This window comes from Triturus cristatus, chromosome 6, assembly GCF_964204655.1.
Source record: "Triturus cristatus chromosome 6, aTriCri1.1, whole genome shotgun sequence".
Taxonomy (NCBI): Eukaryota; Metazoa; Chordata; class Amphibia; order Caudata; family Salamandridae; genus Triturus; species Triturus cristatus.
This window is the reverse complement of record NC_140589.1, coordinates 557,136,886-557,164,051: the sequence shown is the minus strand read 5'-3', so window position 1 is coordinate 557,164,051 and position 27,166 is coordinate 557,136,886. Positions and strand designations below refer to the sequence as shown.

Genomic DNA, 27,166 nt, shown 5'->3' with positions numbered 1-27,166 from the left:
TTATAATGTGCTTTGAGTATCAAGCCTGGTGCTGACCCACTCAGATGAGGTCAAGTTTGAAGTCTTGTTTGTCTCCCTCTTCGAAGACTTCAAAGGAGATGAAGAGAAATTATGAGAATATGGGATAACTTAACACTCGGATGTCTGCCTCAATCATGAGGTAGGTGTCCTTATCATTCTCCACTTAATGTTGCGTGCTAATCAGAGCCGGACCTGGTGGATATTACTCCACCTGAGAACTCATTTGTCGCCAACACTGCCTCCTGTCTCTAGTACCTTGCCACTTTTACACTTATTTCTCTGCCAGTCTGCGTCTGCTTGGCATACCAAAGTGCTACTGTACTAGACCCCTCTCCAGAAAGTTGTGCTGTAGCGCCATATAAGCCTGGCACCATACTGGGGCATTCCTTAAAGAAGCAGCAAAGATGCTAGAGAAACCAATCTCCACAATGGAGGCAAAATCTTAACATTTTGACAGAAATGTTGCTGGCAGCTTCAGCTGCATCCTAACCACTGCTTCCATTGAATGAGTCCTTACTGTAAACAATTAAGGCGGCTTGGGATAAGCCGTCTTTTATCTCTAGCAGTCAGCATACTGGCTTCCCATTGCTATTGACCTGCTCCAGACAATCCAGACTATTTTCACACTGTGCAAGGCAATGGGCGACCCCATTTTCCTCTCCCAACGCACTACCCCTGAGAGCTTGGTGGTTCAAGCCTCTGCATCCCTGAGCGCATTCCCTTTCGCACCTCCGGACAGGTAATCCAAGAAACTGGAGCAGTTTGAGAAGAAGAATTTCTCTTCCGCCATTTCAGGGTTGTGGTCTGTGAACACTGCATGCCTCTTGGGCCTCTTGGGCCGTTATTCTCACTCTGTGTTGGGTGCGGTGCTGCAGGTGCTGCCTCAGTGTCCGGAGGAGGCCCGGATGTTGCTCTCCCAAGCTATTGCTGAAGGGAGAGATGCAGCCAAGTTCACGATTCGTTGTAGTCCTGACACTGTCGACTCATTGGGCAGTGCGATTTCCACGACAGTGGCGCTACGCCGACACGCCTTGCTGAGGACATCTGGCTTTTCAGGGGATGTCCAGAACACTCAGATGGACATGCCTTTTGATGGCGCTGGCCCCGGACTGGGCTCGAAGAGTTTGATATCCCCAGCTACTCAGTATGAGCGTGGATCCCCCATTCTGACTGCTTCTTCGGGAGGATCTTCTGTCGCAGAAGATCCTCCCAGCCTCCACCTCCTTGCGTGGCGACAGTTGATTCTATTTGACTTTCCTCCTGAAGTCTGTGATATCATTCTGGCAGCCAGGCGTTCCTCCACTAAATTGCTATGCGCCTACAGGTGGAACAAATTTGTGGCATGGTGCACAGCAAGGGCTGTGGATCCCCTTTCTGCCCCTCTTTCAGAAGTCCTTTTGTTCCTTCTTTCTTTGGCCCGGCAGAGCTCTGCTCTGGGCACTATTAAGGGCTACCTTTCTGCAATTTTAGCCTTTCTCAGGCTCCCTGATAAGTCCTCTCTTTTCAAGTCCCCTTTTGTAAATAGATTTCTCAAAGGCATTACTCACCTTTTTCCTCCTATTCCTTTTGTGATATCGCAGTGGTACTTGAATCTCGTTCTTAACTATTTGATGTGCGCTCCCTTTGAGCCGCTGCACAACTGTCCTCTTTGTTTATTGACTTTGAAGACTGCTTTCCTGGTTGCCATCACCTCCGCTAGGCGCGTGAGTGACCTTCCAGGCTCTTTCCTGTAAACCTCCTTTTCTATCTGTTCATCCGAACAAGGTTGTGCTCCGCACTCGTCCTTCCTTTTTGCCAAAGGTTGTTACTGCCTTCCATATTGGGCAATCTATCACCTTGCCCACTTTCTTTCCGCCCCCTTTCAGAGTCAAAGAGAGGCTCCACCATCTGGACCCAAAATGTGCACTCTCATTTTACCTGAATTGCACACAACCGTTCCGGGTGTATGACCAGCTCTTTGTTGGCTACGTAGGCGCCAAGAAAGGCCGGACTGTACACAAGAGAACTATCTCCCGCTGGGTCATCTTATTCTCTGGCTAAAAAGGAGCCTCCGGTGGGGCTGCTCGCCCATTCCACCAGGGAGACAGCAGCTACTACCACATTGGGACGTGGTGTCCCCCTGCAAGACATCTGTCAGGTAGCCACGTGGGCCACACTTCTCACTTTTACTAAGCATTATTGCCTTGACAGCCAAGTCCGGCGAGACGGCTTCATTGGCCGTTCTCTTCTCCGTGACTTTCTGGTGTGATCTTGGTTCGCAGACACACCACTGGGGTTGGTATTGCTGGGGTATCTATTCTGACATAAGGAATCTATCACTAATGTGTCTCTTTCAGATGCACAAGTTACTTACCTTCGGTAACGATAAGTAAGAGACACGAACGGCAAGAGACATTAGTGATAGGTTCCTTATTGCCCCACCAATACTCCCCGTTATGCGAACTGATTTCTAGAGTTAAGGTTATCCCTTTCAGGGCCCTAGTTTCAATGCACCAGTGGTCAGTGTCTTGCATGGCTCTGCGTTCCTGTCGTGGAAAGTCGTGTACAGAACTGACGTCCGCATGCGAGGGTGGCGTCTAAGTAGCTGCCGCGATGTCGTCCTGGCGATCATGACGCCTACGAGGGACGTGGAACCGCATGACGCCACCTTCTGAGGTGCAGGGGTCCTGCTGACAAAATCTTTCCGGATCCAGTCTGACACCTGGGGGTAATTCTAAGGTAAGGAATCTATCACTAACTAATGTCTCTTACAAATATATCGTTACCGAAGGTAAGTAACTTGTGCATCAGCTCTTCATTAGATTGTGGAAAATAAGAATGGCAAGGAGGTGCAGAAGAGCACTCTGTCACAATGGGTTGTCATCTGCTTTAAAATCTCTTATGCGTCTGTAAAACCTCTGCCCAGCCAGGAGGGTTCTTGAGAATATATTTGTCATGTGATGAAATGGGCTTTCCTTCACACATGTGCAAAACATCATTGCTTGGTTTTAGAAGTGTGAAGCAATGGCCATTTCCCTTGTTCTATGCTGCTGGATTTTCTGGGCTGACCACTCCTTCAGACCCACCACCTGGGAGGAGGATACTGTTGTGGTATATATTCAGAAGGTGAGGAGTCTGCTGGTAGAAGTCTCCATTAGAATACAAAGTTACTGAGGTGACTATCTTTCTGGTGGATACTCTAACTGCAGATTCTTCACTGATCTCACTCGTCTGCCCATTCGGAAGGATGCTCATGGGTATCTAATGCTTAATTAGGTTTTAATTTAGTAATGATTTGTCATATTTGATCTAAGCTATCCTTGCCTTTGCTTCTAAAGGCTTGGAAACAATGGACATTTATATGACTTCGGGATGGTACTATATGTCTCAATTGATTTCATTTCTCTCCTGCAACTGATGCCGAGATTGAGCCAGCGCCACCTGGGGATACTCAAAAAGTGAAGAATCAGCCGTTAGATAGTGTGTACATAAGAAAATTGTTACTGAACTAACTTTTTTATCTGGGATCTTTTTTTAATTCCCCATATTTAAAAGTAGAGCAGCTTTGTTCTCAGAGCTGTCCTGGTTTATTCGCAAGACATGATGTTTGCGTTCTAGAGCATTTACCCTTTCCCGTGGTCATGAATTTTCTCCTGGTCTTGAAGCCATCAGTGATCACTGGGAATGTTTTGTGATTGGTACTATAGTTTAATACTGGTGTCCCAGGTACTTTTGCACTGTAATCTAATAAGCAAATATCTCTTTACACACTTATGTCTCCAGGAGTAGAGAGTTCAGTAGTTGAACCTTATTAAACGTCACCTAAAACCCATTATCGGATCTGTCATAGATTCACAAGCTCAAATCATTCCCCGTTGTCAAAGTGGGTGTCCCACAGTGTTACTAGAAAGCAGTCCAATGTTAAACATAGCCTAGAAGGGCTAGAACACAAACTTTAGTATCAAAGTCACATAATTCAAAAAGAACCAAAGTCTAGCCAATCAGGCTGCAGCACCCTGTAGAACACTCACCTCGAAGGCTAGCATCCTTCAGATTTTCTGCCGCACATCATTGGAGGTCAGTGTTTCCTGAGCTCTGCTCTGTTTACCTAAATATTTACAACTTTAGAGATGATCTCCTGGCAAATTGGATTACATTGCCAACATTATACCATTTGTTGAGAAAATGTGACTCAGGATGTCAGAGCTTGCTTAAAAAGTACTTTTCAGATCATGTGGCACGTGTGGAAAGAAGAGACTGTATTTAGAGGAACCACATGAGAAGTACATACACTTCCCCCACCCCCTCATAAGATAAGACTGTAACATCTGTCATACTTTTTCTTCTAAAACAGAGAAAGGGTAGATTATTACTATGGTTTCATAAAATCAAAGCCAAGAACACCCCTGCTTCAGGGGAAGATAGTGACGACTCCTCAGAATATGGCAAAAAGGTTCAAAAGACAGGTCCGAAGGCCAGCTGCCACATAACCATCAAAAAAGGCTTCAAAAAGACCCATCGTAGGTCTTAAAAAGAGCGACTATGGAATGCTGTCACAAGCATTAAAAAGGTTGTTTTTACAGTAGAATCAAGAACTGAACCTACGACACAATTTACCAAGGTGCTCTTGAAATTTGAGAAACCCTCTTCGGCACTGTTAAATAAATTGTTGACATGTACATCGTCGCCAAAAAAATCATCCACGACAATCTTAATGACATTAGCTATGACATCAATGACTCAAACAGTGGCGACAGTCACTACTACCAGCTCACGGTCTAAGACAAATTCACTAACATACATTACGACTTTGTCAACGACGACAGCACAGTTTGCTGCAGTACTATTGATAATGATGGTGATGACACCATCAATGACAAACCAACACCAGCATTAACAACAAAACCAACAAGGACATTGTCCGTTACATCCTCGACTACTTTGTCAACCAGGGAAAAGAGGAGTTTGGAGAAGGAAAAGATAATTTCTGGTCCACTAAAGCTGGCTTCGTCCAGTAAGGGATTAACACTGCCCCCCAAACCAACTACTAGATGAAGACCAACACATAGCCCATCAGAACTCCACATAAGATGCCATAAAGATGATGAAGACAGTAGATATTCTGAAGAGGAATACTTCTCATTTCAGCCTGCCACACATGTAGTCAGGCCAATCCAATATATGGATGAGTACCATCCCTACACACAGAAACCATATCAAGAGGAAATGTTGCACATGCCAAGAGCATTAGTCGTTGATTTAAGACTCCTGTTGACAGATTATTGTAAGAGGTTCCCAGAGCCTTTTAAAATAACTACACCTAGATGAGGATCAATTCCTCCATGAACTCCTCATGTGCACAGCATACTCTGCAAACACCTCGTAGCTTACCATCAGCACCGTCTTCCAAACAAATACTAAGACCACAAGCCCCAGTCGTTCCGGTAGACGATAATATGTCCACAGATTGAGAGAGAAGGGAAAAGTACAGGACGATCAAGTTGTGGCTGCTATAAGGGATAATTAGTTATTCCCGGACCCATTGCCCCAATTCGCAACCTGTGGACCATTTTGGGGGGGGGGGGGGGGGGGGGGGGGTGTTCACAGCAACTTCAACCAGCAAAAAGGTTTGAATAACCTATGCCTACAAAACACATGGACTATTTCCTATATGACCTCAAAGAACTCTTACAATTCCTGCTGTGGATTACATTTGGGAGGAAGGTATTAAAACAATGAAAAATCCACCTACTGATTCAGTGTTCTTGCTTCAATTTAGACAAAACAAAAAAATGCACCTGTAAATTCTCCATTTTGTTTAATTGGACACTCAAAGCCAGATTCAATCATAACCTAGGCTGCAAAATGTTGCTTGAAGAACCCATCCGCACCAATCTCTGTTCCACCTGATAAGTATAGACATTTACATACTATAGGAAAAAGTTTCCCTTCTGTGTCACCAATTATAATGAGAGCAGCTAATTTGATAACAATACTTGCGTGTTACCACAGGCAAATCTGGTTGGACATAGGGCCATATATTGATTGTTTGCGAGACGATGTTAAATTGGAAGCAAAGAAATCCTCCGAGGAGGTGAAAAGTCATAGTCAGAAATTATAGACTGTGCTATGGTGTGAGAAGTTGGCCTGATGTATGATGTCACTAGTTCTAGTGTACACCTTATATCAGTCCAAATACCCTTATGGTGATTGGTTGTAAAGTCAACCTTATAGACCAGCTATCCTAGTGGTAGCATGGACAAGAGCAGTCTTAGGCTAAACTCTGAATGGCATGTGAAGCCAGCTGTGATACCATATATAATCCCTTGAATACCAAATGAAAGGACACCACAACAGATATATATATATAAAATAAAGTGTATTTATTCTAAGCAAACCCTCAGCACTCTTTTTGAGATTAGAGGTAAGTACAACACAGTCTTATTTAAGCATACATTAAGTCACACAGGTAAGTAATACAGTTAGGCCCTAGGGGCCACGCAAACCATATACTAAGTAAGTGGTATAAGAACCACTATCACGGAAATAGAATAGGCCTAGGCCTAGGGAATCGCTGGGGCTACACTACACTAGCGTTAGTTAGGAAGTGGGAGGCCCACGGGATTCGTGTGCAGAGTGGAAACACTCACGCGTAATGCGTAAAAGTCAATAGCAATAGTACAGTTTAGAAAACGGTAGATTTAGGACACTTCCGGAGTAGCTAGGAAGTTGAGACTTGAAAACTAGACACTAGGATAGTCACTATCCTGATGAGCACCGGAGTACCCAAGTTACCTAGCCCACAGGCTGCGGGTGCATAGGGGTGAAGATGCGTCGTTTTCGTCGTCGACTCCTATGGATGCCTGAAGAAAGGTGCTGACAGGCAGTCAGTGAAGAGTGTCCGGTGGATCCCAAGGCTGGGATCAAGAAGAGAAGAAACCTGCAAGCAGAAGGGACAGAGTCAAGGTCACTAGCCAGTGACCACGTGGAACCAGGAAGGAACCAGGCGATGTCGTGAAGATTGCAGGTGAAGCTTGTCGCTGCAGCCAGGAGGACCAGGAAGCGTCGAGGACGGCCAGGACCAGGAGGCGAGCTGTCCCACGAAGGCTCTTGCTGTCGGCGGCGTCGAAGTTGGACTAGGACTCACCAAGCCTTGGCAAGCGGAACCCACGAAGAACGAAGGACTTGCTTCTGGTGCAGACCAGGAAGGTCTGGGGTGCTTCTACTTTGTAGAGAAGCGGGAGCCAGTCTGGAGGAGCCAAACCAGCGCAGAAGATTTCAGGGTGCGTCGTCACAGAGGCCACTAGCCAGCGGGCAAGCAACCGGACAGACGCGGCAAGCAGGAAAATGCTGAAGGGCCCCACGCAGGACTCGTGGAGTGTGGGGGGCTGATCTTCGGTGCAGATGGTGCTTGGGGTTGGGGCTTCTCAATCCCCGGTGCACAACTTCGAGGGTACCTCAGAAGCTGCGCTGTAAGTTACTAGCCACTTTTTCCAGGTAGCCGGTCCCACGTCGCTCGTCGCCTCCACGGATCTCAGCTCTGCTGCAGATGTGGATGAGGGTCGGAGAAGTCTGGAAGTCAAGGCTCTGGTCGGGCTCTGCAGTCGGTTCCTCGTAGAACGGTCGCAAAGCAAAGGGTAGTCTCTTGATGGTGCCTGTTTGCACAGGGTAGCCACTCCTTGGCTACAAGGGAGATTCTTCAGTCTTCTTCTTTCGTCGAATGTCGAAGGTCCAGAGTTTCTGTTCAGTTTTGCAGGTTCAGGATAATCTAAAGTCTTGAGGCCCAACTCCCACTCTTATACTAATCTGGGGGGCTGGGATACCTGCTAGGTCACGCCTTATGGGTGGGACCTGGGAGGGGGTGGTTACACCCACTTCCCTTTGTCCAGTTTCGCGCCAGAGCTGGGGCTGGAGTGCCCCAGCGCCGGTTTGAACTGGACTATGCAAGGAACACCTTGTGTGCCCCAGGCATGTCTCATTCCTTTCAGCCCACCCTGCCCCAATACACTAAAGGCTGTCTGGGGAGGTGCTAGCACCTCCCCAAGCAGGAAACCTATTGTCCAGGCCTCCCTGGCTGGGATCACTCCCAGCTGCAGGAGGTCAGACTTGTGTCGTGGCAGCAGCATCCATTTTGTGATGCTGAGGCTTTGGTCAGAGGCTAACAGTTGAAGTATGATTTTAACATGTCTTTCCCTCTAGAAGGGGGGAATAATATTCTCATGTCCAGAAATGGCATGGGGGTATTATTCCCTAGTGTTAGACACCTTACACGACATGTTTTGATAAAGCCAAACCATAGTTACCATAACCGTCTAAGATTATAAGGCACTTTAAGAGTATATGGTAGGCTATATCATAGAACAGCTATAAGGACTTGGTTCCGAAAGCTGCAGACAGGCTCAGCTCATGCTAGAGCACCATCTCACATGTTACCAAGCACTCTGCCTCCAGGATTGTTAAGGCCTGCCATAGGAGTGACTGATAGGTACACATGTGTCTATATGTAAGTTAGGTATAGGAATACTACACCTAAGCAAGGGGTGATTACACGACCTTGCCCCAGCTGAGTGATCAGCCAGTTGTGTCAAAATGGAAGGCCAGGCCAGGGGTGGCATAATACATGCTGCAGCCCCTGGTAGGCCTAGGGTACACCTATGCCCTGGGTACCTAGGGTACACTGTACAGGGGCCAATAAGGTGATCCTATCCAAATGGGTTATGCACCTAAAGTACATAGTATTAATTTAGAGAGAGAACAGCAGGGCTGTGGGTCTGATTAGCAGGCCCACAGCCACATCTAAGTCGAAAACCAGTAAAGCAAAAGCAAAAAGTGGGGGTGAACATAGAAAGCAGACCCTACTCTCCTACATATGGACATTGCATACACCAGCTTCAGACAGTTTTCTGGAGCAGATGTTCTTCAGAAAAAGGATTTGTAAAGGTCACTACTTTGAGACCTGAAGTACAAAGTACAATTCTGGATTCACCATATGATGGTGAGGCCCTCTTTGAGAAACATGTAGATGATGAATTGTGGTTGATCAAAACCAGTATGGATAAGACAGATCCTTGGATGTTCTACAACACAGGTGACTGACCTTTCTCGAGGTAAGAGTTAGAGGGCAATTTTTTTACAGAGGAGAATATCAATCCTATCACTGTCAATCGTATCAAATCTTCCAACTTCAAATCGACCTTAATACTCACAGCAACAATTTGAACAGCCAGTGATATCATCCAGTCTCCTGGGTCAAGCGCAGACAGGACTTGCACAACCATGAGCAGTTTGAATTTTCCTCAGGCGGCTGCATTTCCATCAACGCCTGAGGAAAATTCAGTCTGCTCATGGTTGTGCAAGTCCTGTCTGCCCTTGACCCAGGAGACTTGATGGTATCACTGGACACACAGGATGCTTTTTCCTACATCCCCGTCCTGCCTCCCTACAGGCATTTGCAGTTCATGGTCAGCTAAGAGCACGTTCAGTTTGCCATGCTTCCCTTCGACCTTACTAGCGCCCTTCAGGTGTTCACCAAATAGATGGTGGTGGTTGCAGCTCATCTGCTGAGGTTAGGGATTCTAGTCTTTTCCTATCTCAATAATTGCCTGTTAACGTCAGGCTAAACCCAGGCAGTCATCTCTCACCTTCAGGCTTTAGCGAACCTTCTGCACTTGCTGGAGTTCATTATCAATGTGCCGAAGTCACACCTGACTCCTCCTCAGACGATCTCTTTCATCAGTGCTGTTCTGGACACTGTAGTTTCTGGATTATCCTTCTGAGTGGCGAGTCCAGTATATTCAGGCTGTGATACCAGTGTTTCAGCCTCCATCCTGGATTTCAGTGAGACTGACTGTGAGGCTGTTAGGCCTCATGGCTTCCAGCATCCTTCTTGTAACACATGCCCTTTGGCATATGAGGGCTCTGCAGTGGCATCTGAAGTTCCATCGAGCACAGCATTAGGCTAGTCTCTCCAACGTGGCCAAGATCTCCCAAGAAACAGCAAAAGACCTGCAGTGGTGGCTAACGAAACACGATTGGGTCAGTGGCAGACTCCTCTCCCTTCTCCAACCAGAGTTCACTGTGGTAATAAACGCGTCACTCCTGGCCTGGGGCGGCCATTTGGTAGAGGTGAGGATCAGTGGACTCTGGTCTCTGTTAGTGTTGGACTCTCCATCAACCTTTTGGAGCTCCGAGCAATCGAGCTGGTATTTAAGGCCTTTTATCCTTCATTGCGGTGGAAGGCTGCTACAAGTGTTCAGGGACAACACCGCCATATGGTATTGCACCAAACAGGGTGCGGTGGTGTTGTGGACCCTCTGTCAATAGGCACTGCACCTCTGGACATGATTGGAACATCAGGACATATCTCTGGTGGTTCAACACCTGACGGGCCCTCTGAACACCAGAGCAGATGAACTTATCCATAGATTCTTAGCAGATAATGAATGGCATCTCCATCCGGAGGTGGTGTAAGGTCTCTTCCTTGAATGGTGAAAGCCTTGGTTGGATCTGTTTGCTGCCTTCGAGAATGCACAATGTCAACAGTTTTGCACACTGGAGTTTCCAAGGCAGCTTTTGCTCGGAGACGCTTTTAGTCTCAAGTGGAGCTGAGGCCTCCTATGTGCTTTTCCGATAATACCACTTCTGCACAGAGTTCTCAAGATCATCCAGAACAACCAGGCCCAAATCATCCTTCTAGATCCGGGCGGGACTCAGAGTCTGGTTTCTTGAGCATTTCCATCAGCCCTTGGATCAGGCTGCCTGCTCTGGAGGGATTTCCTGTTTCAGCAGTAGGGGAGAGTTCTCCACCCTAACCTGTCAATGTTCCACTTTCATGCGTTGCGATTGAGCTCCAACAATTGACAGCTTTCGACATTCCACCGGAAGTCTGTAATGTCATCTTGGCAGCCAGGCATCCATATACCAAAACAGTTTATGCAGGACACTGGGCCATGTTTGTGGTTTGCTTCTTCTGTAAAATCGGCAAACACCCATTACAACGATGAGCGCACATCGCGGTTGCATAACGACACAAATTTCACATCTCGTAAACGTTTACATAGTATGTCTCCACAACGCATGCTGCTACATTGCAGGGTTTCCCGCATCGCATGCTATTACAACGCGAATATGGGTAAGTAGTTCCAATACAGAATGGAAGAAATTTAGTACTTTTGAATCTGTGTATATTACACACAACTATGACGTATGCTGACGTCATTCAGACTGAGAAGACATTTAGTACTTTTTTATGCGTAATCTGTGTATAATGCATTGCATGTCATATGTGGGATTATTACTTTGTATGCTGACGTCATTGAGACTGAGAAGCTGCCCGGACAACCACGTTAAGGTAAGACACTTAGTACTTTTTTTAATGCGGAATCTGGGTATAATGCATTTCCATTGCATTGCCTGGGTGGGATTGTCATTATTACTTTTTTATGCGTAACCTAGGGATAATGAAGGTGTCATTTATTGTATGCCATTATGGTCAGTGAACATTTAGTTTATTGCATTATCAAAAGTGGACATGAACATAGAACCTAGAATGAATGTGTCATTTATTTAATTTTTATTATGGACAGTGAACAGTTTTTAAAATGCAGAATCTTCATTTGTATTCGTAATACAGATTTTATATGTGTAAGTAGTCCCAGGTTTGCAAAATACAGAATGGAAGACACTTAGTACTTTTGAATCTGTGTATATTACACACAGCTATGACGTATGCTCCACAGTGGTCCAGTGCCTAAAAATAGGAAAGGGTTTGCACCAATGTTATCATTGTACTTTTATGTAAACAAAGATAGATCTTTTCTTTATCTTTCGCGAACAAAATCATAATTTTTGCACTCTGGATATATGGTAAGGCTTTGGTGAAGGGTCTGTGGTGGGACTGTAATTAAGGATATGCGATGGGGCCGTGGTGATGGATGAGTGGTAGGGCTGTGATGAAGGCTGTGAGGTGGGGCTGTGGTGAAGGATCTGAGGTGAGGCTCTGCTGAAGAACATGCTGTGGGGCTGTGGTGAATGATGTTCGGTGGGGCTATGGTGAAGGATGAGGAGTAGAGCTGTGATGAAGGATGTGAGGTGGGGCCGTGGTGATGGATGGGAGGTAGGGCTGTGATGAAGGCTGTGGGGTGGGGCTGTGGTGAAGGATGAGCGGTGTGGCTGCGGTGATGGATGTGCAGTGTGGCTGCGGTGAAGGATGTGCAGTGTGGCTGCGGTGAAGGATGTGCAGTGTGGCTGTGGCGAAGGATGTGCAGTGTGGATATGCAGGGTGGCTGTGGTGCATCTCCTCCTCCCTTCCTTTGATACCTTTGTGTGCGTATCCTCATACATTTTATTTTCACCCATGTGCGTCTTCCCTCACTCCACGTTGCGCTCTCTAGTTATTTAGATCCCCCTTATTCTTTTCTCTCCATTTGCTTCCATCCACCCTTGTCCTCCGTGTTTCTTCCCCCTACATGCACGCTCCTTGTTCTTTCCCTGACAAACGCCCTCAATGTTGCTTCCCACCACCCATGACCCCATGTTGCTTTGCTCTCAATCCTCCTGTTGCTTGCCTTGGCCGGTGTGATTCTACCCACCTTACCTCTATGTTGTTTCTCCCTACCTGCGCTACTGTTTTTTCTTTTATTTATCAATCCAATTCAGATCGGCAAACAAAGGAATACGCACTTTGTTCATTTTGTAGACGGTTCCCTTAAACTAATAGGTCCCAAAGGCGAAATTATTGGCTCCGCTAATACTTAATAGAGGAAATGTTTTATAATAGTGAGGGGCTTTTGTAAGTGTAGTCCCCAGATGTCTTGTAAACAAAGTCCCATAAAAATGCAACATATTAAGCTACTTTAGTGTGGGGGCTTGGAATAGAGTCCCTTTGCTTAAAAGAAATTAAACTGTACCCCTAAGCGTATGTTATTATGAAGACAAAGTAAAATAAATGAACGTGCAAGGGTACGTTGTAAAGAGCACTGTACGAATGGCTAAGAACACCTGCAATCTTGTGTGTATCTGCCCTTATAATTTGATGTACAGTAAGCTTGAATATCGCAATAATAGACCACAAAAGGAGAATAAGAGACCACGTATTCAGTTTATTTATGGACACTGAACGTAATACAATACTAATTGCCACATGTGCGCGGCGGAAAACTTTTTGCGGGGTGGGGGGGTGGATGGGGTGGGGGTGGAGACACAAAAACCCCTGGTTTCCCTGCAGCCTTGTATAGAGACAAAAAAACACACACAAAAAGCGTTGTAATGGTAACGCGATGTATACGTAGTAATGCTGTCTTCCATTGGGGAAACACATTGCAGTTGAAATGGTATGCGGTGAACTAACACGCGATGTAACAGCAAATTGCGATGTAGAAACGGCTTGGTAAAAGCACGCGGTGTAACTGTTTGCGATGTCGGATCATACATCCGTAAAATCCAGCCCTTGAAAACAAAGTTGGCTGATGTTCTCTTATTTTAACTTTCATTAGATCAAGCAAGGCCTTGCTGTGGCAACTGTTTCTCTATTTTTATGTTTGCCAGATCAACCCTCCCTTTTTAAATCAGATGTTATTTTTTTCTTAAACGGGCTGATCCACATGTTCCAGCCAACAGCGTGTGTGATATCGTAGTGGAACCATAATTTGATCTTTAACTACTGGATTTTGACTCCCTTTGAACCAGTGACAGCTGTTCTCGCCGTCTGCTGATCATGAAGACTGTATTCCTCATCCCCATAACATCTGCCAAGTGGTGTGAACGAACTTCAGGCTTTGTCTGTACAGCAGCCATACAGTTCATTCTTCCTGGAGAAACTGTTCTCCAGAAGAAAGCGGAATTCCTGCCGAAGGTAGTCATGCCCTTTCACATAGGACAATCCATCGCCAGCTTTCTATGCTCCTCTTCACCTCTCCAAGCAGGAAGGATGGCATCACTTCCTAGACTATGAGAGAGCCCTTAGTTTTTGTACAGACTGAACCAAATAGCACCCACTGGACGACCAACTTTTTGTTCACAAAGAGGAAGTCAGTTGCTAGGTGCCAAGATGCATAGCAAGCAATATTTTATGACTAATGCTAAATTCTGGCTCCTGCTTTGCACCCATGTCTTGTGAGAGATGTCTTGTCTCATTACCGTGAGCTTATCCAAACATATGAATAGTCCTTTTTAGGCCTCGCTGAGCCAGCACATGTGCTGCTCTGCGAGAAATTTAGTGAGTGGCTTTTGAAAGTGCTACCACAGGTTTTCCTGGCCTCAAGCTTGCGTTCACGTGAGCGTGCTCGCGCGGAGCCGCCATGTGGGTTTTTGTCAAGGCTCATTAAGCCTTGCGTGCCTCTCTCCACCTTGCTTGCTTGCGCTTCAATTCCCTCCCTGTGAGAAAGTGGCTCTGTATATACTGTTCCCAAATAGGTACAGGGTGTACAGAGTCCACAGTCCCCAGAGGCTTGGCAGAGGCTAAAGTTAGATATAACCTTACTCTCTAAAGTGGTAGCTTGGTCGAGCAGTAAGGCAGTATCAGAGGACAGTGTAAAGCATTTGTTGTGCACAATCAGTCAGCAAATGGTCTCACACACTCAATAACTGAACTCTAGGCCAATGGTTTATATATAAAAAATATATGCTTGTTTTATTTTAGAACCAACAATTGGAATTAAAATATACTTTCTCAGAATGAGATGCTTTATATAAATACTTTTGCAATATGCAATTTACTTTTGTAAACAGTTACAAGTGGTTGCAGTAGGCAACACTATTGTAAACACAATAATGCATTGAGTTCAATGGAAGTTTCATGTTATTTGCCACAGATTACTTTAAGGATTACTTTTGGAATTCCAGGACTGGATCCTAGATTCAGTCCTGGGTCAGTACTAAGAGCAGGTGAGTAATTTCGTTTTCGTTACTCGGCTGAATTTTGGTGAATATTTTAAGATTTGAAAAGTCCACACTTAGAAGAAATTTCAGGAAAAAGCAAGTCAATGTTACCCCATGAGGAAAATAGAGTTTTTGGTTTAAGGGTAAGTACTCGACTGGCAGAGTTGAGGTTCTGGGCATAGACTCGGGTCCCCCAGGGTCAGGTAGGTACAGTTGGTTCACCCTCAGCGACTCTAGGGCGGCCGGGTGCAGAGAGAGTTAGGCCCAATGTTATCCTATGAGGAATAGGGGGGGCCTTGGTTGGTGGTTGCTGACTGGCAAGCCACGCGGCTGTGGGAGCTAGGCTCCTGGTCACTTACTCAGGGCAAGTGGGGAAGTAGGTAGGTGTAGAGTTTTCACTGCCAGGGCCACTCGGGCAGCTGGGTGCAGGGTGCTTTTGAGCCTTCGGGCGCTCAATTGATTTCAATAGGAAATCTCCGGTTTAGAAAAAGACTGCAAGCTCGGGGACGAGGACTCTTCAGGTGCCACCACCACTTCGAGAGGTAAGTTGGGTAGTTGGAGGATAGGTAGGTACCCCGGGATTGGGCACAGGGGGCCGCGGGCGCCACGTGCAGGGGTGCCTTTTGGTGTCGGGAAATCTTACCCTCTGTTGATCGCGGTAGGGGGGGCACCTTGTTCTGAGGCTGCAGGCTTCTTCAGGAGTGTCGAGGGAGGTCCTTGGGTGCCGGACTCGGGGTCACAGTGAAATGAAATGAAATGAAAAGTGGATTTATAAAGCGCAATTGCTGCCCGGAAGCGTCCAAGCGCTACTTGAAGAGTGAGGTGAGGGTAGCCGGAACACTTCAAGAGGTTAATTTTGGAGAGTAAAGAGAAAAGTCTTTAAGTGTTTGCGAAATGAAGAAAGGTTGGAGTTGGATCTGAGTTGAGAGGGCAAGAGGTTCCACAGCTTGGCGACATTATATGAAAACATCCTGCCGCCAGCCCGCGTTCTCCTAACCCTGGGTACTGTTGCTAAAAAAGCTTGGCTGGAGCGGAGGTGCTTTGTAGGATGGTAATGAGTCATAAGGTTTCGGCAAATTGCCGGGCCTGTGTCCCAGAAGGGCTGGTGGGCAATGCACAGTGCTTTAAAAGAGATTCTTTGGCGGACCGGGAGCCAGTGCAGTCTCCTCAGTCCGGGTTTCGCTGATATTTTCCGTGGCAGTTGTAATAATGTACGGGCAGCACAGTTTTGCACAATCTGCAACTTACGGAGGGTATAATCAGGGGCACCTAGGTATAGGGAGTTGCTAAAGTCGAGTCGGGACTGTATCAAACCCTGTACAGCGACTTGCTTGGCCTCCATGGATAATAATGGGAGCACTTTCCCAAGCATCCTAAGTAGGCCAAAACAGGTCGCAGACAGCTTTGTGGCCTGGGTGTTGAATGTTAGGGCCTTGTCCAGCCATATACCCAGACTTTTTATATTGCCCTTGGGTACCGGCGGAGTGCCAAGGCAGGGGGGCCAAAGAGAGTCAAAAGATGTGGGGGCAGCAGGCCCCAAAAACATCAGCTCCGTTTTGTCCCCATTAAGTTTGAGGAAGGATCTCGTCATCCACACTTTCACAGCCTCCAAGCAATCCTTTAGTCCTATTTGCAAGAGGCCGCTGTTCTCCTGTGCCACGGATGCCACTAGCTGAGTATCGTCCGCGTAGGAAACTATCTTAATACCAAATGGGCGGACGATCTCAGCTAGTGGTCGCATATAGACGTTAAACAATGCAGGGCTCAGCGATGAGCCCTGCGGGAGCCCACAGCTGAGAGATTTACTGGTGGAGACAATGTCTCCCTCAAAAACCTGGAAAGATCTGTTACTTAAGAAGGATCTGAACCAGCATAAAGCCTTGCCCGAGATTCCTATTTCAGAGAGACGGCAGAGAAGCACATCGTGACTAACCGTGTCAAAAGCTGCGCTTAGATCAAGGAGGATCACTGCCACTGATCCTCCCCGATCCATCATCCTCCTGGCTTCTTCGGTTACTGCCAATAAGGCAGTCTCCGTCCCATGTTTTGGTCGGAAGCCAGTTTGGGTGATGTCCAGCAGCTGGTTTGACTCCAGAAAAGCCATGAGGTGGATATTGATGTGCTTCTCCAAGATCTTACCTATCCAGGGGAGCAGGGAAATGGGGCGATAATTACTAAGATCGCCAGGGTCCAGATTGTTTTTTTTTTAACAAGGCACGGACCATGGCCTGCTTCCAGTGTGCTGGGACTATGCCGGCAGTGAGAGAAGCGTTGAGAAGGTCCTTGATGGTGGGAAGGACCGTCTGGATGACCGACACCATAGCCTTAGGAGGGGCAGGGTCACATGGTGAGCCAGATTTCACCTGCCGTGCTAGTGACTCCACGGCGTCCTGTTCCAACATAGGGAAACATTCCAGGTTGGCCATGGGTTGGGAAGGAAATTCCGCATAGCAGGGGCATGTTTGAGAAACCAGATGAGAGCCAGTAGCAGAGAAGATGGAATATATTTGGAGATTTTTTTTACGAAAAAACACTGCCAAGTTGTTACAATGTGTTAGTGTATTATCCGGTAGCGTGGATGGCAGAAGAGGTTTGATGAGGCTCTTTACTACTTGAAAAATTTCCTTACATTTGGATTTGGCCCGCAAAATTTGAGTAGAAAAATAAGTAGCTTGAGCGAATTTAACCTCATTTTTATAGGCTCTAATTGCCTTTCTGTACAGCACTTTGTCACTTGAAAGAAAGTCAAGTCGCCATCGTCTCTCAATTTTCCCGCAATCCCTCTTTTTTTTCCTAAGTTCCTCAGAAAACCAAGGGGCAGATTTTTGCAGACGTTTTGTGGTGATTTTTTGAAGGGGGAGGATAGTCTCAAGAGAATGAGAGATCCACTCTTTATACTCCTGATTGGCTACGTTAAGATCCATATTGAGGGAAGGGCGTGAGCTGGCAAGGCTGTTGGACCAGGATTCTGCAGAGAGTTTTGAGCAGTTTCTAAAATTCTACTCGCAGTGAGTTAACCGGGGAGAAGTATAGGTAGACCATAGAAGAGGAACAAGCAGGTTATCTGTCCATGACAGAGCAATGGGGCGTCCAGCCTTAAGGTCAGAGCAATTGCTGAACACAGGATCTAACAAATGGCCCTTAGAATGAGTGGCAGAGTCAACCAGCTGCTCCAATTGTTAGAGCCGCTAGGTCATTCACTAGCTCGCTAGCGATGTGGTCATGGGCGGCATCGAAATGAAAATTAAGGTCGCCCAGCATTGTATAGTTTGAAAATGTAGTGACATCTTCAGCTAGAATCGAGGACAAGACCTTGTGGAACTGCCTCGAGGGGCCTGGGGGTCTATAGACCAGGGTGCCTGAAAAGCAGATATTGGGGGAAAAGTTAATACTGAAAGCAAGGCTTTCACAGTCGGGGATAATACTGGCCATACTTCGACAGGGATATTGTTCTTTATATACAATTGCCAGGCCGCCTCCTCTCCCACCCGATCGGTCCTTACGTAGAATCTGAAAGCCCAAAGGTAAGGCAGATGCGATATCTGGGTCAGAGTCTGGCATTAGCCAGGTTTTAGTTAGGAAGGTTACATCGGGTCTATATTCCTCCAACATCAACTTAATTTCAGTCTTGTGCTTCGGTAGAGATCTACAGTTTAGGAGCAACAAATTAAAATCTTGTTTGTTGGAGGGAGTCAGAGTACTATGAAACACATGTTTGCATAGGGGACAGACCTCAGGGAGATCTAAAACATTAAAAAAGTGCAGGCAGTTTGTGTTCCTGGTAGCGCGTAGATTTAATAGATCATCAGCGCTATAGGGCTTTATTTGGAGAGACCGGGGGGCAGGGGACATGGCTCTGGTCCCGAACGGTCGCAGACGGGCTTGCCTTTAGCGCGCCTTCGGCGTGCTGGCGGCGCGCCCGCTGCGCTCGCCTGCTGCGCGCTGGCATGCAAACTTATAGTCATGGTCGTCAGATAGGCTAGAGCGCTATCCGCTCTCCACCCCACCCAAGATGTCCGCCACAGTCACCCCGCCAGTCCTCCTATGCCGCAACTCACCGAAGCGGCGAGGATCCGGACTGCGGTGTTAGGCAGGGGTGAGACGAGAAAGGATACAGTCCCAATATGCGTGATTAGCGGCCCAAGAGATACAGGTAAGAATACACAGTAATACACAATAAGGTTAAAAGTGATATTTAAAATTTTAGCAAAATCTCCCGGCTTCCACCTGAGGAGAAACTTCAGTCACCGTGGGGTTGTCCTCGTGGTCTTTGTTCACTCCGGCACTGGCCAGGCTTGGCTGGTGCAGAGTGTGCTGGGTTCGCGGTTCCGGGCTGCTGCCAGGGATTAGAGGTAGGTTTTGAGTAGAGCTTCTACTCATGGGAGTCCCAGGGGCTTAGAGCCAAAAGGTAGCCAGGTCCTCCAGGGTTTGTGAGGTTGCTGGCCACAAGAGATGCCGGGTTGGAGCAGGAGCAGGTTCGAGGGTCGACAGGCCGGTAGGGCTGGGGACAAAGCAGTTGGTGTCTTCCTCTTCTTAGCAGCTGCAGGGTAGGTCTTCTTTTTTCTTGCTCTTCTTTGTATGTTGGAATCTGGAATCTGGGGAAGGAAGGTTCAGGGTGCCCCTAAATACTAGATTTAGGGGCGTTACAGGTAGGTGAAGGGCAGGGGCCAATGGGTCCCTGTCCTGGGGTGGGTACACCCCCTATCCTGCCTCTCTCCTGTGGGAGGGGGCAGGAGCCTAGTCCTGATTGGGCAGGGCTTCCCATCTTCAAGATGGCGAGAGCCCGGAGATGTGCTTCACCTCGCCTCCCCCCACCTGAGGGGTGGGATTGGCAGGCTGACACATCCCCTGTCCTTATTTGGGGTTTCCGGCCAAGCTTCCCGCCAGAGTGGGGGGTTGCAGTGGCCTGGGGAAGCTCACAGAGGCGGCATGCCTTTGAAGCTTCCCCCTGCCCATTCTGGGGAGGAGATTTAGCACCTCGCCCAGGATGTGCATTGTTGCAGACCCAGGAGAGCAGGGGCTCTCCTACCCAGGGGTCCAGCAACATGTCTGCTGTGTGGCAGCCGAGGCAGCCTCAGAACAGATGTGGATTGTAGGTTTAGGTTTCAGGGGGCCTCTCTAAGATGCCCTCTGTGGTGCTTGGTACATTAAATCCCACACTGGCATCAGTGTGGATTTAATGTGCTGAGCAGTTTGATACCAAACTTCTCAGTCTTCAGTGCTGCCATTATGGTGCTGTGGAGTTCGTGTTTGACAAGCTCCCAGCACCATATACTCTTAGATGGCAGCACTGCACTTACAGGACCCAGGAATGGACCTGGGTACTGTAGGGGCACAGGGCTCCTGCCTCTGTGCCCGCCTCACTGGCATAGGGAACCCAGCTATAGGGGTGGCTGATGTGTGCCAGGGCAGTGTAGGTTGTGGGCATGGCACACAGGGATGTGTGCCATGTCGACTCTGTTTTGTCTTGTATCCAGACACTCAGCCTGCAAGAGCAGTGTGTGTGTGTGTTAGGGTACAGGGCCTCTAAGGGTGGCACAATGAGTGCTGCAGCCCTTAGAGGCCTTCCCTGGTCACAAGGCCCTGGGTACCTAGGGTACCATTTACCAGGAGCTGGCATGTGGCCGGGGTTTGCCAATTTGGGTTTTGGCTGTTAGGCAGTTTTTAGGGAAGGAACACAGGCCCTGGGCACCTGATTGGCAGGAGCCCAGGGCACAACAAGGAAAAGTGCATCAGCTATTAGGCAAAAAGGGGGGGGGGGGGGGGTTTACTGCAACAAAAACCCACTTTCTGACACTTCCCCACCACAGATCGCGTCACTCTGCTTGCCTCCACTGCCCCCCAACCCCACCTCTCGATACTGCAGCATACCACTCTCTCTTTTTCCCTGTTAAAACTTTTTGCTTCTTTATTCTTCTTTCTATCTTTATTTCTGTTTTTTCTTTCATACACTTTCTCTCATACAGCTTTTCCTTCTCTCTAATGACTCACGTTCTTTCTCTTCCACAAATCGAAAAACCAGTCAAATATATACTGTTTTTCAAATTCACAAACATGATATTCTTATCCGGTTCCATTAAACGCAGGGGGAAGTTCTAATTTCATATTTTTTGAGATGTAAGCTTAAGAGCAAACGTGTTTAACTCATGTGCAGCAAAATTATACAGTTTCATCGATTTTCACTCCAAATACATTTCCCGTTTTTTGCCACTGACTCGAGTCCGTACTCCTTCCCACTACTCTCACCCATTTGTAGCAGCGTCGAAAGGCACTTTAGGAGCTGGAAGCTGCGCCAGTGGTTTGCAGCCAGAACATGATAGCCAATAGGTCTTGCCTTTGGGACCTTGTAAGTAAAAAAAAAATATATAAATATGAAGTGTAAGACTTTACATTTACTTCGTATTTACGATGCAGTAAATGTAAACGTGCAGTCTTACACTTAATTTTTTTTTTGCTCTGACAAGGTCCCAAAGGCGAGACCTATTGGCTATTACGATGCTTGTTTTATTTTTTAACTAGTTTGAGATGACCAGGGTGGAGAGAAATAAATTTGGAAAACCTAATTTCACACAGTAAACTGATCATTGGAACACCGGGGAGATCCTTTAGAGGTACGCCCTGGTGTCTTCCCATGCTTTTCAGGTGACATGACCGTTATCGAAATGATCCTCCACTCTGCCTTATTCCTACTTTTCAAAAGTTAAATGCTCTAAAGAAATGACTAGTGGCATGGCATCTTTTTGATTAATTTAAAAAAAAAAAAAAATCATTTGTGGGGACATTTCCATGTTGCATATATATTATATTTATGCTTGACGCAGCACACTTGGTTTTATGTTTGTTTTGTTCTTTTATTTTTCTTTGTTAACAAATGTTCTTATCTTCAGACGTTGCCTGTTGGTGAATTGTCAGAAAGAGGTCTCAACATGGAAGAATGGATGCCTTCCGAATGGATTACAGATACTGTCCCTCGACGCTGTCCTTTTGTACCACAAATGGGTGATGAGGTGTATTATCTGGTTTTCTTTCCATTTTGTGTGTTTCTTGCATATCCATGTTAAGCGGTTTGTGCTATGCATTACTGTACACTAATTCTTAGTAGAAATTGCTCAAATACATTTTTGCTGAAATTAGTGTACTTTTCTTCCAAGCCTAGTGATATTCTCTGCTAATAGTAAGTGTGATATTGTAGAATATTTGTGGAATTCCAATATGCTTTCAACTGCAACAAAAAATCTGGGTCAAAGCATGTTTTTATGATTTTCGAAAATCAAAAGGAGCCTTAATTAAAATTGGACAATTTATTGAGTCCGCATACAGTTTGCAGTTACATATTCAAAGTCATGGGGGTTTCCCAAATTTAGAAAAACTTTACTATCACTCCAGTTATTATTTACACCACTTAAAGGAAAAATTGTATTTCCATTAAGATCAGAATAACAAGATAATCATGCTAATTTTTAACTTGAAAATAATTTGTACTCTTTTCATTGAGAAAATGACACCATCCATAGTTCATTCAAGACTTTGCTTGTCCCCAGTGTAGCATAGATGGACTTCTTAGGCCTGAAATCATACTCCTTATTTTTACCACGGTGATCAAGAGGAAGGTGATTGTAAACACATGACATCTAGTTGTATTTTAGAATGGCCTTCTGGGATGGTACGGAAAAGATGTCCAAGCTTCTAGGCACTAGAGTCTCCTCGAGATTACATTAGGGTTAGGAGCATCAAGCTGCGATTGAACAAAGAAAATTAACTACTCCTTGTCCTTGGCAGAGATTGTAATGTAAATGGTAAGGAACAATTGGAAGCAGGCAAATTGTTTGTGCAATGAAATGGCCCTTCTGTGCTGAGAAAAAGGGCTCGAATGATTACCAGGTCGTCTGCCTTCCAGGCTCTAGCACCATTGAGAATTATGCCATGTCCACAGTAGCCATGTAGGAGGCTATGGTTTATGGAGGATGTTTGTCACAAAGGAAAATTAGGGGAGCAAATAAACCAGATGAAATATGCTCTTATGGAGTCCAATCCTGCTTTTTTCAGTGGAGCAAATTCCCCCTCCTCTCAGCTTTGGGAGACAGAAGAGCTGTATATCCATTTCCCTTAATCAAGTCTCCAACACTGTCGCACTGATTTGCTATCATTATCCTCAAAGTTATTTTCACTATTAACAACACAAATACATATGCTCAAGCACTGATTTAAACTGGAACATTTTCCTAATTAATTTGCAGAACCCTTGGCTCTGGACCTTTTTTTACATCTGTCTCTAAAGGACGATTTTCTGATAGGCTACAATTCCAACCAGGACCTTCGTCAACCGTGGCTGTCTGTGGTGTGTGTACCACAAGACATGGATGAGAAAAAACAGAGAGATGACTGTGCTAGAGAGGAACTCCCAAAAAAAGACTGTGTCTGAGTGAAGAAATATCTAGGCACATGCCCCAGCGGGTACAACTTCATCTACCTTGTATTTGGTGTGTATTGCCTGCATCCTGTGGAATTCATCATTTCTTATATACTGCCAATTGACAGTGTCCTCTGCTTCTACAATCTGAAGAACAAAGCTGCAATATAGGTAGAGGATGCTGTTCCATCACTGACTCTAAAATGACGTATCCTTGTAGCTTTTAAAGCATTTTGTTTTATTTCTGAAACCTTTTCAGCCTTCTTGCAGTTACCTGACCAACCGTCCTTGTTTGTTTGGTTTGGATTCCTTTTGTAAACGGTTAAGTACATATGTTTCCACTTAAACCCTTTGCGATGCCTCAGTGGGACCTCAATTTGATTCTTGTATTCTTTTGTGTACCCTATGTGCCAATACAAAATTGCCCCCTGCAGCTCCTGACCCATCGTAATCACTTCAGCTCGTTGCATGAATGCCCTTCAAACTCCTTCATTAATGCTGCCCCACACCACGTTCTTTCAGGACAAATTGATGCTACAAATTACAGCAGCCTTTCTACTGAAGGTTGTGACTCCTGTTCACGTTAGCCTGTCTCCTTTACTCCTGACATTCTTTGCTCCACTTCAACCCTTAAAAAAGGAAAGACTCCCTTGTTTTGACCCCAAAAGAACTTTAACCTTTTACATTGATTTTACTAAGGACCATTGGGTGGCCGATCAGCTCTTTTTTGGGTGTTGGGACGGAAAAGTCCCTCACAGGGTGATAGACATGTACCCTTGCTGAGTGCCCCTGCTGCAAAGATGTTTGGATTCCTGGTGGTGAATTTTGTTGTCATGGGTGAACAAGGATCATACGTCTGAGCCAGGACATAGGCATACAGGCCCACTCATTTAAAGTTCCACTGCTGTGTTTTACTCACCCTTGGCAAAATCAAGTTAGTATGTAGCATGGTACAGAACATATGTGGTTGTGTGCATGTGCTGGGGGTATGTGTTCCTGGGAATGGTACAAAGCATGGGAGACTCTGTGTTCAATTTAGGTTGGGACACACTGGAGAAAGGAAGAGCCAGGCTCTTCAGTATACTTGAAAGCGTACTTTTTGATTCAGAGAGCGGTCACTGGGAAGAGACCTGGGCATATTTTAGAGAGGAGGTGGTGCTGATAAGCGAATCACAAAGATAGGACTGGGGCCCTGGGATAATTTTTTGATGCACATATCACTGTGGCTGACATTCAGGTGTGAACCTGTAGTCAGTCCCATGGCTCTTGTTGTGGGGCTATCAGATTTGGAGTTGCTTCTGCTGTGACAGACTGTTTTCTGGAGAAAGGGCAGGGTAGAGGAGTAGGCACTTCAAAAGGAAGCAGATCCCCAGCACAACCTTCATAGACAAACACACAAAATTACATTTAGTGTCTGGAAAATGATTATAAAAAGATGAGCTCAAGACACCGAAAATTGTCAACTGGCAAGCAGCCAGTTAGGTGGTATGTTGAGGGGGAGAAGCTCTGCAAGACTTCTACCTGTGACCAGGACTGAGGGGTTAAGGTTTGTCAGTCTCTCTGCTGGGTGAGGGGGGCATCACCCATGAAAATCCAAGGTCACCTGCCCCTGGAGCATGGGACACCAGTGCTTGCCTGGACCAGTGATCCCTGTGAGGAAGATAAGGCAACTGAAGGCAGCAAGGTTCAGTGGGAGATCCCGATAAGTTGATCCCTGTAGCGAGGTGTGAGGAGACCGAATCAGTCATTGCCCGTTTGCAGGTTCAAGTTGATGACCCTGTATGTCAGAGAGGGCCACTGCAAAGTTAGTAGTGAAGTTTCCATGCTCATTGGGCCATCGCCTGTGTGCTGTGTGTTAGTCGGTAACCCAGAGGGTCTTCTGTGAAGCTAGCCATTGCTGCACCAATTGGGCCGTCGCCCGTGTGCTGGGTAAAGTCAGCGACCCCATATCCCAGAGGAAGCCACTGTGAAAATTGCATTACTGCTGTGCCAATCGGGCTGTCGCTTGTGTATGGAGTAAAGTCAGCAAACCCATATGTTAGAGGAGGCTGCCATGAAGAAGTAGGATATTGCCTGCTTTTGCCGGCGTCGAGGGAAGGGATGCTGTGGTGACCTGTGCGTGCTCGAGTCTGGACCCTGAAAAGCCCTGGACCACTTGACCCATTCTACCATGGAGAGTCAAGTGATGAACGGTTACTTGGCCAAGTTGCTCTGGACCCATAGAATGTCAGGCCCAGGGACATCAGAAGAAGAAGGCCTTAACCCCCAAAGTTAAGTCCAGTAGCTCCTGCTTTCCCCGTGGCCCTCTGAAAGGTCAGTCAAAATACTTAATTCGATTGATAAAAACCATAAAAGCATATTACATACATGGCGAGGGTAAAACCACAGTACGTGAACACTCATGTCTACTATGAGTACACAATACTCCCTGATCTTAAAGAAACACGTTAGTGTTAGATTCCTTACCTTAGAATATCCCCAGGCGTCAGACTGTATTCAGAAAGTTTTTGCTAGCAGTACCTCTGCGCGTCAGTAGGTGGCGTCGTCTGGCTCCGCGTCCGCTGGCGTTGTATGTGCCGAGATGACGTCACGGAGACTACTTAGGCGCCACCCATGCGCGCTGACGTCAGTTCTTTCTTTTTCCGCGCCAGTAAGCCGCAGATCCAGTTAGAGCCACCTACCTTAGTCACTTTTTGACTATCTTTTTGAGACTTTTGTCTCCCGTAAGTTTGAGTCTACTCTGGTGCACATAGGGATGCCTGGTTTTAAGTCTTGTGGGGCCTGCTGTCGCAATCTGCCGGTGGCGGACCCCCACAATGTTTGTCTCTACTGCCTGGAGAGCGACAACGTCTCCCGGTCCTGTATGGACTGTCTGGCCATGGCCCGAAGGCCTTGAGGGAGCGTCGCCGGAAGCTGCTTGAGGTCCGGCACTCGTCCCAGCACCGTTCATGGTCCAGGGGCCGCTCCAGAGAACGCTCGCGGGGCCACTATTATCGCTCCTCGGGCTCCAAGTCTTCACCCTCTGATTAGGGTAAGAGACGACACAAAAAGAAGTTGAAGTAGCGTTGGCGCTCTCCGACGTCCCCCTGTCGGTCCCCGGATGTGGACGAGGGGGACAGGGGTTCTGCTCCTGAGGCTTCTTCGGAGCCCGGGAGTCCCGCGGCCTTCCCACCTTATCCGGGTCCGTCAGCGACTTCCGCACAGGTGCATGAATTTTTTGCTACCATGGACCGCCTGTTTAGGCCTTGGGCTCCCGCCTGCGTGCCCTTGGGCCCTGCGGTCCCGTGTCAGGATCCTGTCGGACTGTCGGCGCTGCCAGCGACTCAGGCCCTGGCGCCACAGGATCCTACGCCGCTGGCTCTGGCAACGGCACCACAAGGTCCCACACTGCCAGCTCCGGCCCCAGCGCCACCCTCGACTCCGCCTCCGGCGCTGCAGGATCCTGCGCCGCTGGCGTTGTGGCTCCGGCCATGCCGCCGCAAGGTCCGGCTCTGGCCCCAGCGCCACCCACGGCTCTGAGTCCGGCGCCGCAGTGGATGCCATTTGTTCTGTCACTGCCCAGGTTCCAGGACAATTTTGTCCCTACCTGGTATCTGCGTTGGGACACTGCGCTGGTTCGGCCCTGTCCGGCGCGGTTCCCGGCACCATTTGATCCTTCCCCGGTCCCTGCCCTTCCGCCGCAGCCTGTACCACATACGGCGGAGGTGGAGGATGACTGGGAGGGGTCCGAGGACCCTCTTGCTCATCAGTGTGACTCTGAGCAGAACTGGGCGGACGCGTTAGAGGAGGCCGGCGGCCTTGATTTCTCTTCTGACCCGGGGCTTGCCTGTCCTCCGCCTACCATGGAGGAGGGCGCTTCTTACATGATGGTGCTCAGTC

At 47.2% G+C, this 27,166-nt stretch overlaps 1 protein-coding gene across 4 annotated transcripts in view; it reads left to right on the top strand.

Annotated features, from left to right (window-relative positions):
• Window positions 1-27,166, top strand: part of PHIP (PHIP subunit of CUL4-Ring ligase complex) — a 1,862,070-nt gene that overhangs the window by 925,315 nt on the left and 909,589 nt on the right. For all 4 annotated transcript variants that reach the window (XM_085610989.1, XM_085610988.1, XM_085610991.1 and 1 more), the window contains exon 24: window positions 21,765-21,884. In XM_085610989.1, coding sequence (XP_085467115.1) covers window positions 21,765-21,884 — 120 coding nt within the window. The remainder of the gene's footprint in view (window positions 1-21,764; window positions 21,885-27,166) is intronic.